Source organism: Monopterus albus, unplaced genomic scaffold, assembly GCF_001952655.1.
Source record: "Monopterus albus unplaced genomic scaffold, M_albus_1.0 scaffold172.1, whole genome shotgun sequence".
Lineage (NCBI taxonomy): Eukaryota > Metazoa > Chordata > Actinopteri > Synbranchiformes > Synbranchidae > Monopterus > Monopterus albus.
Genome location: NW_018128052.1, coordinates 472,827 through 483,491, shown reverse-complemented (window position 1 = coordinate 483,491; position 10,665 = coordinate 472,827). Strand labels below are relative to the sequence as shown.

The window sequence follows — 10,665 nt, the reverse complement described above, 5'->3', positions numbered from 1 at the left end:
GTATAGAGTAAGACATTATTTTCCTCTGAAAGTGTAAAATTTAAGACAACCAAAAATTCCAAATAAATCTCTAAATTGTACTGAAGCAGATTACTTGAGTAGATGTACTTAATATAATTGCACTCCACAGCTTCTAAGACATGTTAGGATTGGATTTCAGGAATTAAAGTTATTTTTCTACTTATCATCAGTATTATTTTGCTTTTATAATGGAAGAGTTCAGTATGACTATTTGTCTGTGTTTCATTAACAGCTCCATGTATCAGTATTAACCAGCTCTTATGCATGCATCATAGTCATAATATTCAGCTTTGAGTCAACTAGTAGTATTTCTTGTCTTCTTGGTGAAATGTGCATAAATTGATTGCAGAGATAAGTGTCATCCTGGAAACTATAGATAAGATGCTAACTGCATGTCTACTTTCAGTTAGAAAGAAACGCCTGAAAATAACAACACACACACTGCTTATTCCAACATTCTAGAATATTTGCATGAACCTTGTGTCCAGTTCATGTTGTGAGTGTAGAGCCAACAGATTAGAAGATAATATGAGTTCATATTTGTATGAACCTTGAGTCAGCAGATTAAAAGATAATATGAGTTTCACCCATGTTCAGGGCAGTCCCAGCCCGAGAAGATAAATGGGAATTACTTCCTATTATCAGAGCTCTTGGGACTTGTCAAGTCATAGAGCCCAGCGCTGTAATAACTCTGCATTTAACCAGAAGAAAATAAATCTATGTAAAGCTGATTCTTGTTTCCTGTGCTACTTCTTGGGGCCTTCAGATAAAAAAACCGGTTGAATCTAAAAGACATACTGTAAGTTGATTGTCATTCTTTGGAGTACAAAGGGCATGGCTTCCTGTGAGGTTGTCTCTGCTCACTTTCTGCCTTTTTGATTCATCTGTGTTCATCGAAATTTACACTGTCCTCTTCTGACTTTTTGCTGGTTTTGCATTTCATTACCATCTTTCCTCTTTGATTTGGGACATAACCAACCGAGGCACTCCTTACTCTGCAAGAATACAGATGTGATGATGATGAGAATCCTTTAACTGGTTAAAATTCATCAAAATACAAAAAGTGAATGCCAAGGAACAGATTCAACAATACAAGCTTGGATCATACAATAAATTTGGAGCACTGAAGATGTTACCCCAGTAAGTTTTGTTTCTAGATGAAAGTCATACTAGTGTTATATTATTTATACATATTCCACACTCAAACAAATGAAAACAAGTATTTAAAACTTATATATTTTTTAATTTCTTTAGGAGCTAGGAAAAATGCCCAAAAAACCAAATAAATGTTAACATAAGTTGGTACAATGCAATTAAGATCTGGAAGGAGAGAAATTATGTAATGCTGTGTATTCCAGGACCTTGATGGCTGGGAAATGTTCCTTTTACAACAGATTCCAGGGCTACGCTGATGCCACAGTGATGCCACATATTGTATGGATTCCGGCTGAATATACTGGAGAAAAGGTCTCTGGTTTCAGGGTGGAAAATTCATCTCCTTCAGAGTTTGCATTAATTCAGCAATAACATAACACTCAAAATAATCTTACAATGTTGACATTAATATAAAATAAGTAAATTACAAATGGTAATTACAGATGAATTAAGCAATAACACCATGCTTCTTCAGCTAAGGTGCAAAATAAACAGGCGTTAAGGGTAGGCATGCTGTTAAACTGGGGGAAAAAAAAGCTACAATAAACTCTTCATTTGTGGAAACCACAATATACCGAGCGATTTTAAACATCATATTAAAAAACAAAAACAAAATAATTTACTGTAAATACAAAATAAACCAAAACAAAACGTTAACTACAAGGCTAATTACTGAAAATTTTACAGTTCAGTTATTTTGTATTTGCTTGAAATCAATGTGTATTTCATTAAAGGTGAACTCTTGGGTATGACTACAACCATTCAAGTGTCAAAAGAGTGGGTCAGTTTGACCCACATCATGGCAGAAAGGGCTCATAAGCCCAGAACAGAGTACTCATTTTTATTAAAGTACTCAAAGCAGACAAAACCATTATTTAACAACTGTCTGTCAGGAGGACAGAAGTACCCAGGGGAAGCCCTTCAAGTATTTGTTTTTTTTTTTCTTTACCCCAGTCAAATCAATATGGTTTCTACACAATTACCAAAGAACAGCGAACCTCAAAATAAACCACATAAAAAAAAACAACAACAATCATACAAAAGGTAAGTAAGGGACATTTCTTCACTTTGAGAGATTGTATTTGCTTAACAGTCCTCTGTGGGGTGCTGTTGACCTTATTGGAGTTGAAGAACTTTGACCAAAACTAATGAATAGAAGAGTATTTCAATTATTTCCATGTATTTGCAGTCTGCGAGATCGACGAGCGCGAGGGGATCATGTCCAGCAGGTATTCCCTCTGACGAGCGTCTACGATGGCTGCCGTCTTGTGACCTGTCAGGCTGGGGTTCACATAGGCCATAGTCACTCCTGTGAACATGCAAAAGAGCAGCAGATCAGCTAGAGCAAGCTGCATGCTGTCAGTTTAATACTTTGAGCGAATAAGAAAGGAGGACTATGATTTTTGCCTAAATACCTGAATTTATAGCCACCCATGTCCCCACAAACACAGACAGACAAAGGAAAGATGACACAGTGACACCCAAAATAAATTTATGAACCACCAGACCAAGGGACTAAAGTAGGAAGATGGGGATCATTTGCAGAGGGGGAACCGGAGAGTGGAACTGCCTTGTCCGAAAACATCTCCTCCTGCAGTTTATTGTTTTCTCCAATGTGTGTGACTATAGTAGAATGTACCTTTTTGTAAGAAATTCCTTAACAATGGAAATTTGGATCTAGGATGTTCAAGGATTGCTTTTGGACCAGACAGGAAATAGAGAGAGCAGATGTCAGGCACCAGAGGTGGACTGGTATTAATGTGAGTCTACCTGTATTGATGTGGCTCTGCTTCTTCCATGCAGTGGATGAGGCACTACCTCCGCTGATATTCCTGCCGCTGCTGATTCCACTGCTGCTCACCTTTGAACTCTGGACAGAGTGGTGGGAAACACGGGCATGCTTACCTGGCCGGCTGACTAAAGCTGCGGCCGCCACTGCACTCTGCAGCTGGGAGGAGGAGGAGAAGGAGTGGGGGACACCCCTCACTCCCACTGATGAGACACCGTGGGACAGCTGACCCTGGGAGCTCTGTGGGAAGTTCATACACACACACAAGGACTTTGAGCTGCAGTGGTATTGACTCAAATGTGTTTCTCTTAAAAATAAGATGTTGATTCCAACCTGCTTGATGGAGTGATGGTGAATGATGTTGGCTCCTGGGCTGGCCTGGTGGTGGTGCTGGAGGGAGGACACTCTGGCCCGAGCCTGCTTCAGCTTCTGAGACACCAAGTGCTCGGCTTTCATTGATGAAGAGGCGGATGAAGAGGATGAGGAGCTACTGTGGGAGACTGGTGAGGACGTCTGCTGAATGATTCGTTGCTCTATTTCCTGCTCTTGTTGAAGTGCTTTGACAAACGCAGCTTTCAGCCTATTGGTGTGCTCAGCTTTCAAAACCTTCTTCTGATTGGATGACATACAGTCTTCACAGAACACTGCCCCGCCTTTAGTCTTGTCTTGCCTCCAGCGGCAGGTGAAGTCAGTGTTGCACTGAGTGCAGATGAAGGGGTCTCTGATAAAGGGCTTGGACAGTGCTACGCCTGTCTTTCCTGGATGCAGAGAAATGGCAAACCCAGAGGCGCTGATCAAAAATGGATAGAAGTGTACTGTATGGCATAAATTAGGTAATTAGAAGGAAATAGATAGAATAGGTGGACAAATTTCCATTTCATAAAATTGACCAAGACAGTTAATAACACTGCAACAGCAACAAAGATCTATTTTCCTTATTGATGAATCTTTTTTCAGTTAATTACTTGTTTGGTCCAAAATGCCCTTTACAATTTAATAGAGCCCAGCAGTTGAAGCCTAAAGAAATTCAGTTTACCATTACAAGGTTTTTCCTAGGCTTTCAGATGGCTTAGGCACAAATTTTTAATTTTTTTAATTTAAATTTTAAAATTATTCAAAAGAAATTCTAACATATCATATATTATGTAGCATCAACTAACAGGTTTTCCTGGTAGCAATTTCGTTACTTGTAAAACAGGCTATATTCTATTACCTCTGTTGTTACCATTCACGAGAATAACTCCGCAACAACCTTTAGCCTACTTCATCTATTCTTTGTGGAGGCTAACCTTAATGATGGCTGTTAACTACTGGCCTGAGTTGACAGGGTAGAAAAATATCCAATAGCTGTTTCACCCAAAGTATTGATGGACAGGTCATTCTTGTTGTCACCTTACCTTTCATTTTGAGATCAAGTCACCTCTCCCTTTCTTTTCCAGCACATACAACTCAGTTTCTTTTACATTCATTGTGATATGTCACCTTTTTACATTAATTCAGCTTAGGCGCTCTGCAAAGAACAGTCAGGTGCTGTGCCTACATTTAACAAATGCCTTTAAAACTGAAAACCCACCTCTGTGGATGGTATCCAGCAGATTCTGTACCACTTCCTCCAGTCCCACCAGGTAGATGAACTCATTATTAGCTGCTGAGGGCAGGAAGTTAAACTCTGGTGCAGGGGGTTTGGGTGGGGGAATCTCCAGGAGGGTCTTCTCTAGTTGTTTCCGCAGGGCGAGTTTAGCTGCAGCTTGGCGGCTGGCTGGAGAGTCATTCATGCTAACCACAGACACACCACTGCTTCCTGAGGAACCCTTCAAACTGGATGGCGAGACCTTCAAAAAACAAGTAAAAACAGGAAGAAACAAGAAAGGTGCAAGCATGCAGTCAAAATCAGAATATCGTTGACATGTTACAAAAGGGCAGCTGGTGTTTAAGGGTCACAAGAATCAGACAGTTGGAGCCCGGTTGAAAGATTCTGTGACAACAACAAAAAAGTGCAATCATTAAAAAAGCCACTTCTTTATCAGACTTGCATCGCTGCACACAGTGTTGGGCTATGACGTGTTACTGTAATAATATAATCTTTCCCAAGTAATGAGTAGTGTAAAAAGTTAAAATTTAATTTTCAGTAATAATATTAGTTACTCTCTCCCAAAACAACTTGTTATAGCGTTACTTTTGTTGTCACCACAGCACAGATTGACTTGAAATCTGACATTTAATACTCGTAGTTGTCACGCATGCACGTCATTTAGCAGCACACAAGCAGTAAGCTAGCTTGGAAGATGGAAGTACCTACGTTCAGTGGCTGGAAATATTTTGATTTTATTGGCATGAACAGTGATAAGAACATTATTGTAAAATGTAAATTGTGTGCAGGTAGTGGTAAGACTCTTTGTGATGTAACAAGAAGCAGGGTGGAAGGGCCTTACTTAGGATAACATAGTATTTTTTCACCCTGGATGGTAAAACATATTTGTGCATACTCTTTTTTTATCTGGAAGCACCTGTTAGATACTGACCAGTATACTAGCACTACTGCCAACTCTGAGGCCTGGCTGGCCCATGCCTCTCGGGCCTTGGCCTGCAGGGGCTGAGGTCCTGGGGCCCAGCAGCAGAGGAGGGGGTCCCGAGCCTGAGCCTCCGGAGGCAGCCAGTTGCTGCTGCTGCTGCTGCTGGTGGCGAAGAGCCTGGATCTGCTGTGGAGATACAGAGATGGGCTAACCAAGACAACACAGAGGGACATCACACACAAAAGCAGTGGAGGACAAGGGAGGGACATCAAAAGCCCCAAGCAAAGGGCACAGACAAAGAGAGAGGCGCAAAGAGAGATCATAAGTCCTAAATTTAAGTGTAATTGTTTCCCTGCAGTGTGTCATGAAGAGTGAAGCACAGATCTAAAACTGAATAACTCAGGCTGTCACTGTCCTGACAAAGAAAAATTGAAATATACTGTATAACAAATGGCATACTTATACTTACTTAGTGTGATAATAAATTGTTAACATTTTGCCATGACTTACCTGTGCCCCTCTGACCAGAGGCGGCATGATGATCTGGGAGCCATGTTTGCCTGGCTGCCCTCCTCTCACCAGTGGTGGAGGGATGACTGTGCCTGAACTCCTGCCTGCCAAAATCTGGTGAGGAAAAGACACTGTCAGAAACAGTATGAAGGTTCTGTCAGGCCGATATGCTGCCTGAATACATGCGTGATTAGAGCACTAAACCTGCTGAGAGCCTTTATTGCTTGTGACTGTTCCTCGAATTAGAGGAGGGGGAGCAGTGGAGCTGGACACACCTGAGGGCTGGAAAAAAATGATCAGAGAAAGGTATTAAATAAAAACACAGTATGCTTAATGTGAAAGCCTGTGTTGTGGGGATGCATGACACTTTGTGTGACCCTTTGTTGATGTGGGTAATAATGCTAATTTACCTTCTGGAGAGTGTCCCTCTGTATCTGGCTCTGTCGGAGTTTCTTCAGCAGCACCAGCTTGGCCTCCTCCAGTCTCAGTTCCTCTTTCAGCTGCTTGATGATGCGCCCCCTCTCTGCCGGGCTGCTCTTCTACACTCGACAGATCATAACATCACTTGCACCACCCACGTTTCAAAAGACAAAAACACTTTCCTGAAAATGAAGGGTGGAGCCTCAAGCGGCCCAAGTGTCCATTAATAGGCCTTTTCCTCTATAGAAACCTACTACCCCAAAAGAAAATTTGTACCCAGGTTATGCTTTTGTTTCCACTGCCCTGCAAGACAAATTCCTCTGGAGGTAGTACTAAATCATGGTCCTGAGACTGACAGTGAGAGGGGGGAGTGCTCACATAGCCGTCGCCCCTGACTGGTTAAACAGCAGCATTACAAGCACGGTGTGTGAACATACACACACACTGGTTTGAAGGTAAAACAGAATTTGCTCATTAGTTTAAGGGGAAAACAAGGACCTCACTAAATTGACCACGAGCAAAGCAACATAGACATCACATTTCTGCCACTCTGTGTTAAGCTTGTTCAACAGCTGTTTGATAAACTGCTCATACAGTCCCGTTACTGACTGATTTTGTTGCCGGCATGATTAACAAGCATTGTGACCTTGACTCAGGAGCGCAGCCACACCCTCATGTAAACAGTGACCAACAGGGAGAAGAATGCAGTGAAAAAGCAAACCAGAACAGACCATGTCAGTCTGCTGGAGTATGGGTAGGGGAAGCTCCAGGTTACGGCTCGTTAACTATCCATGGTGGAAAAACACTGTAACAGTCACATATGCTGTGTGACACTGTCTTTTGCTCTAACTTTCAGCATCAGTGAAATGCCTACAGCGCAACTACAATCTCTGAGGTAAAAAAAACAACTTGTGCCATAGCCAGAGTAGATTATGATTTAAACTTGAGTCTCAGAATCCCTATCAGTAGGTCAGTAGCATGAAACGCATGACTTCAAGCACTGTATCTCTTCATCTCACCATGAGAAGGTCTGTGTCCAGCTCTTTAAAGTGACTCAGGCCATTCATTGGTGGACTGGGGGAATCGTTATCCGACAAGATAATGACATCGTCATCTTCAGGGGACAGAGGGCGCTTCTCCCTTTTTATGCTGCTGAAAGAAACAGAAATCAGTATTTTATAAGTTTAGCCCTGACACTGAACATTATGAACACAAAACCGGGTTATATCTATTATGTCAAAGTTGCTAATAAAATAAAATGACAGGGTGTAATTATTTTTTTCACAATATGGGGAAAAAGTTACTTCATCCATTTCAAGAACACTTTATGGCTGTTTGAGACAAGATAAAGAAGAACACCTCCTCTGGCTGAAATATTAGCAACCATTAGTAATGTCTGTATTCATGAAAGTCTGCTCTTCAACCACAATTAAAATTTATGACCGCGGGTTGATCCACTCCACTATAATATAGCAAGCCCAGACATCGCTCCACACAGCTTCACTTCATGTTGATGCTAGTTCAGCAACAACAGAACAGTCCTAAATGCCAAGGAGGGGCAAGGTGGGACTTAGAGCTCCAGTAAAGGTTTTTAAGTCACAGTGAAACGGTTGTTTGAGAGCACGTATTTCCTGTTGAAGCTGGTGGGGCATAATGGACATCTGAGGTATTTGGTGCGTACCATGTCATACAGAGCATGGTAAAGAAAGCAAGTGTGAATGAGGATCAACCCTTATATCTTTCTACAAAACGTGATTATGCACATTTTACACATGCCCCCTCCAACACATATAGCTTCTACTACAACGTGACTAGTTCAGCTGCAGGCTATGTGAGAGCAGCTGACCTAAATTCTTTGACTAGCGACACTCACAAACTAAAGACATGCCTAATGGTCCTATAAAAAAACAAAACAAGGATGACCTTGTGATTGCAAGGACTATGCACTTCTATGAAGCGTAAGAAGTCGTTAAAGTAGAGGAATGACAGCATGAGGCCTGTCTCTCCTAGCCTTCCTTCTTTTTTGTGTGTGTGTGTGTGTGTTTGTATTAGTCTCTCCTCAGGGCTTAGCGCCATCATCACTTCCTGTGGATTAATCACAACTCTTCCAAAGAAGTCACATGACCTCAAAGTCATCATCACGTGGCACACTCACTTTTCCTCCCCCTCTCCCCTCGCTGTTTCTTCCACTGTGAAAACCATGGCAACAACCAGTTGAAACCGGTTTGTGACACAGCTTCATTTTGTGCGAGGGGCATTTTTAGGGTTCAGGTGGTGTGTGGGGGGAAAATGGAGGTAGACTAACAGATAAAGTTAAACATCACCTCTGAGTACAACAGGCCCCCACCTCGTCCTAAGTTTACAGAACCTAAGGATCATAAAAGTAATTTTAAACATTTGTAGTCTTTTTAAATTGTTATTTATCCTTTTGTACATTTGTGTGAGTGAGTTTTAGAACAAAAAATCTTGACAAGAAGCTTCCAGTCTTTCCTAACATTTAGGTAGATAAAGTTTCCTGCTCATTCACACCATTATTTTATGTACTTGGTGTGGCTGTCACAGCATGAAGAGAGTTGAAATGTTCCTCACCCTTTGGAGGTGCTCATGTCCACGGGCTGCTCTCCCATCTGAACTTCCACTTTAATGGTGGCCTTCACCTCGCCTGCAGCCAGCATGCCACTGGACGACCTTGGTTCTGTCAAGCGGACCCGGCTCCTTGTATCCATACCCGACTCCGTCCTCGCCCTGCTGGCTTTGTCATTGCACTCAGTTCGATTGTCTGAGCTGGGTTCTACCTTCGGTTGCCTGAGGGTCTGCTCCTGATCATCCTTTACCCCTTGGGAGGCCAAGGGTAACACTAAAGATATCGGCAATCGGCTCTGCTCTTGCTCCTTCTCATGAGCCGATCCGGTGCTAGTCCGGCTCTGACTGTCCTGTGCCAATACAGGATCATGTTTAGAATTTGTTTGTTCCTGTGCTGTAGGTACAAACGGGTCCAATTTAGGCTTTTTGCTTTCAGTTACAGCATTGGAGGGTACTATTGACTGGGGAGCAGCCTCCCTCTCCAGCGCCCTCTTCTGGCTGCGTGTCTGGCGGACAGCCTCCTCAGACATCCCCTGCAGTTAAAGGAAGAAATAACCATATTATCTGGACTGTTGTTTATTTAAACAGGAATCCCACAGTCAGTATTTAAGTCCAACAGAGCAGAGTCATGTCACAGTTCATCATAACACACAAGCTAGACCAAACTAAAATTGGGAAAAGTGGATGGGTTAAAGTGCTAGGTTAAGTTTATGCACTTATTCATTTCCAAGTCTGACAAACACTAGACAGGTAAGCTGTGAGCAACATCACACCACCAAGGGTTTACTCATTTTGTATGGCTGTCAGCAACCAACACTGGCAATGTGCAGACAATTAAAGTTTGTACAAGCATAAGTTCACAGCACTGGACTACATTATATTGAGAGGTGTTTCTAATATTCTGACCCGCTCATGTATGTAGCTGGGGAGGACAAAAAATATAGACACCTCTGAATATAATAAACATATAATCGACTTTACACATTTATGACAATTTCACCAAAAACTGAAACATTTTGAGCATCATAAACACAGATACTAAGGTGGAAGTTTTGCACTGAAGAGCATACAATGGTGCAGGTGTGCCTAATAAAGTGGCCAGTGAGTGTATGACTTTAGCAGACAAAACTGACCTTGCACGGGACATAGGATGACTAAAATGGCCCCGAGACAAAACACGTAAGGTCACATGATCAAGATGTTGACTTGAGTATAATCCCAAAACATCAAATTATCCAAATTTCAGTCTAAACCAAAAGCCAAACGAATGGAAGATAAGATGGAGGACTCAGTAAGCGCTCAATGTTAAGTGCAAAACAAAAAACATCTGAGGATCACTTAATGAATGCAGCACCACGGCATTCTGATAAGATTTTGAACATGAACTGTAGCAATGAGACATAAAACAGGTGAAAGAACATGATTACGCTCTAATCAAATCAGAGTTCAAAGGGGCTCAGGAAATACAGTGAGGAACAGAAGTATTTGAACACCCTGCGATTTTGCAAGTTCTCCCACTTAGAAATCATGGAGGGGTCTGAAATTCACATTGTAGGTGCATTCCCACTCTGAGAGACAGAATTAAAAAAAAAATTCAGGAAATCACATTGTATGATTTTTAAAGAATTTATTTGTCTTGCACTGCTGAACATAAGTATTTGAACACCTGAGAAA

General features: G+C 41.8%; 1 protein-coding gene across 9 annotated transcripts in view; it reads right to left on the bottom strand.

The window, feature by feature from the left end:
- Positions 1-1,275: 1,275 nt before the first annotated feature.
- Positions 1,276-10,665, bottom strand: part of LOC109969314 (transcriptional repressor p66-alpha) — a 19,223-nt gene continuing 9,833 nt past the window's right edge. For 5 of the 9 annotated variants that reach the window (XM_020616105.1, XM_020616108.1, XM_020616104.1 and 2 more), the window contains exons 2-11: positions 8,998-9,524; positions 7,428-7,560; positions 6,399-6,527; positions 6,193-6,270; positions 5,989-6,102; positions 5,488-5,685; positions 4,539-4,797; positions 3,299-3,723; positions 2,947-3,205; positions 1,276-2,485 (exon numbers count right to left, since the gene is read on the bottom strand). In XM_020616105.1, the coding sequence (XP_020471761.1) occupies positions 2,346-2,485; positions 2,947-3,205; positions 3,299-3,723; positions 4,539-4,797; positions 5,488-5,685; positions 5,989-6,102; positions 6,193-6,270; positions 6,399-6,527; positions 7,428-7,560; positions 8,998-9,521 (2,259 nt within the window). In that variant the 5' untranslated portion in view covers positions 9,522-9,524 and the 3' untranslated portion in view covers positions 1,276-2,345. The remainder of the gene's footprint in view (positions 2,486-2,946; positions 3,206-3,298; positions 3,724-4,538; positions 4,798-5,487; positions 5,686-5,988; positions 6,103-6,192; positions 6,271-6,398; positions 6,528-7,427; positions 7,561-8,997; positions 9,525-10,665) is intronic. The other 4 variants (XM_020616113.1, XM_020616110.1, XM_020616111.1 and 1 more) reach the window with 4 other exon arrangements.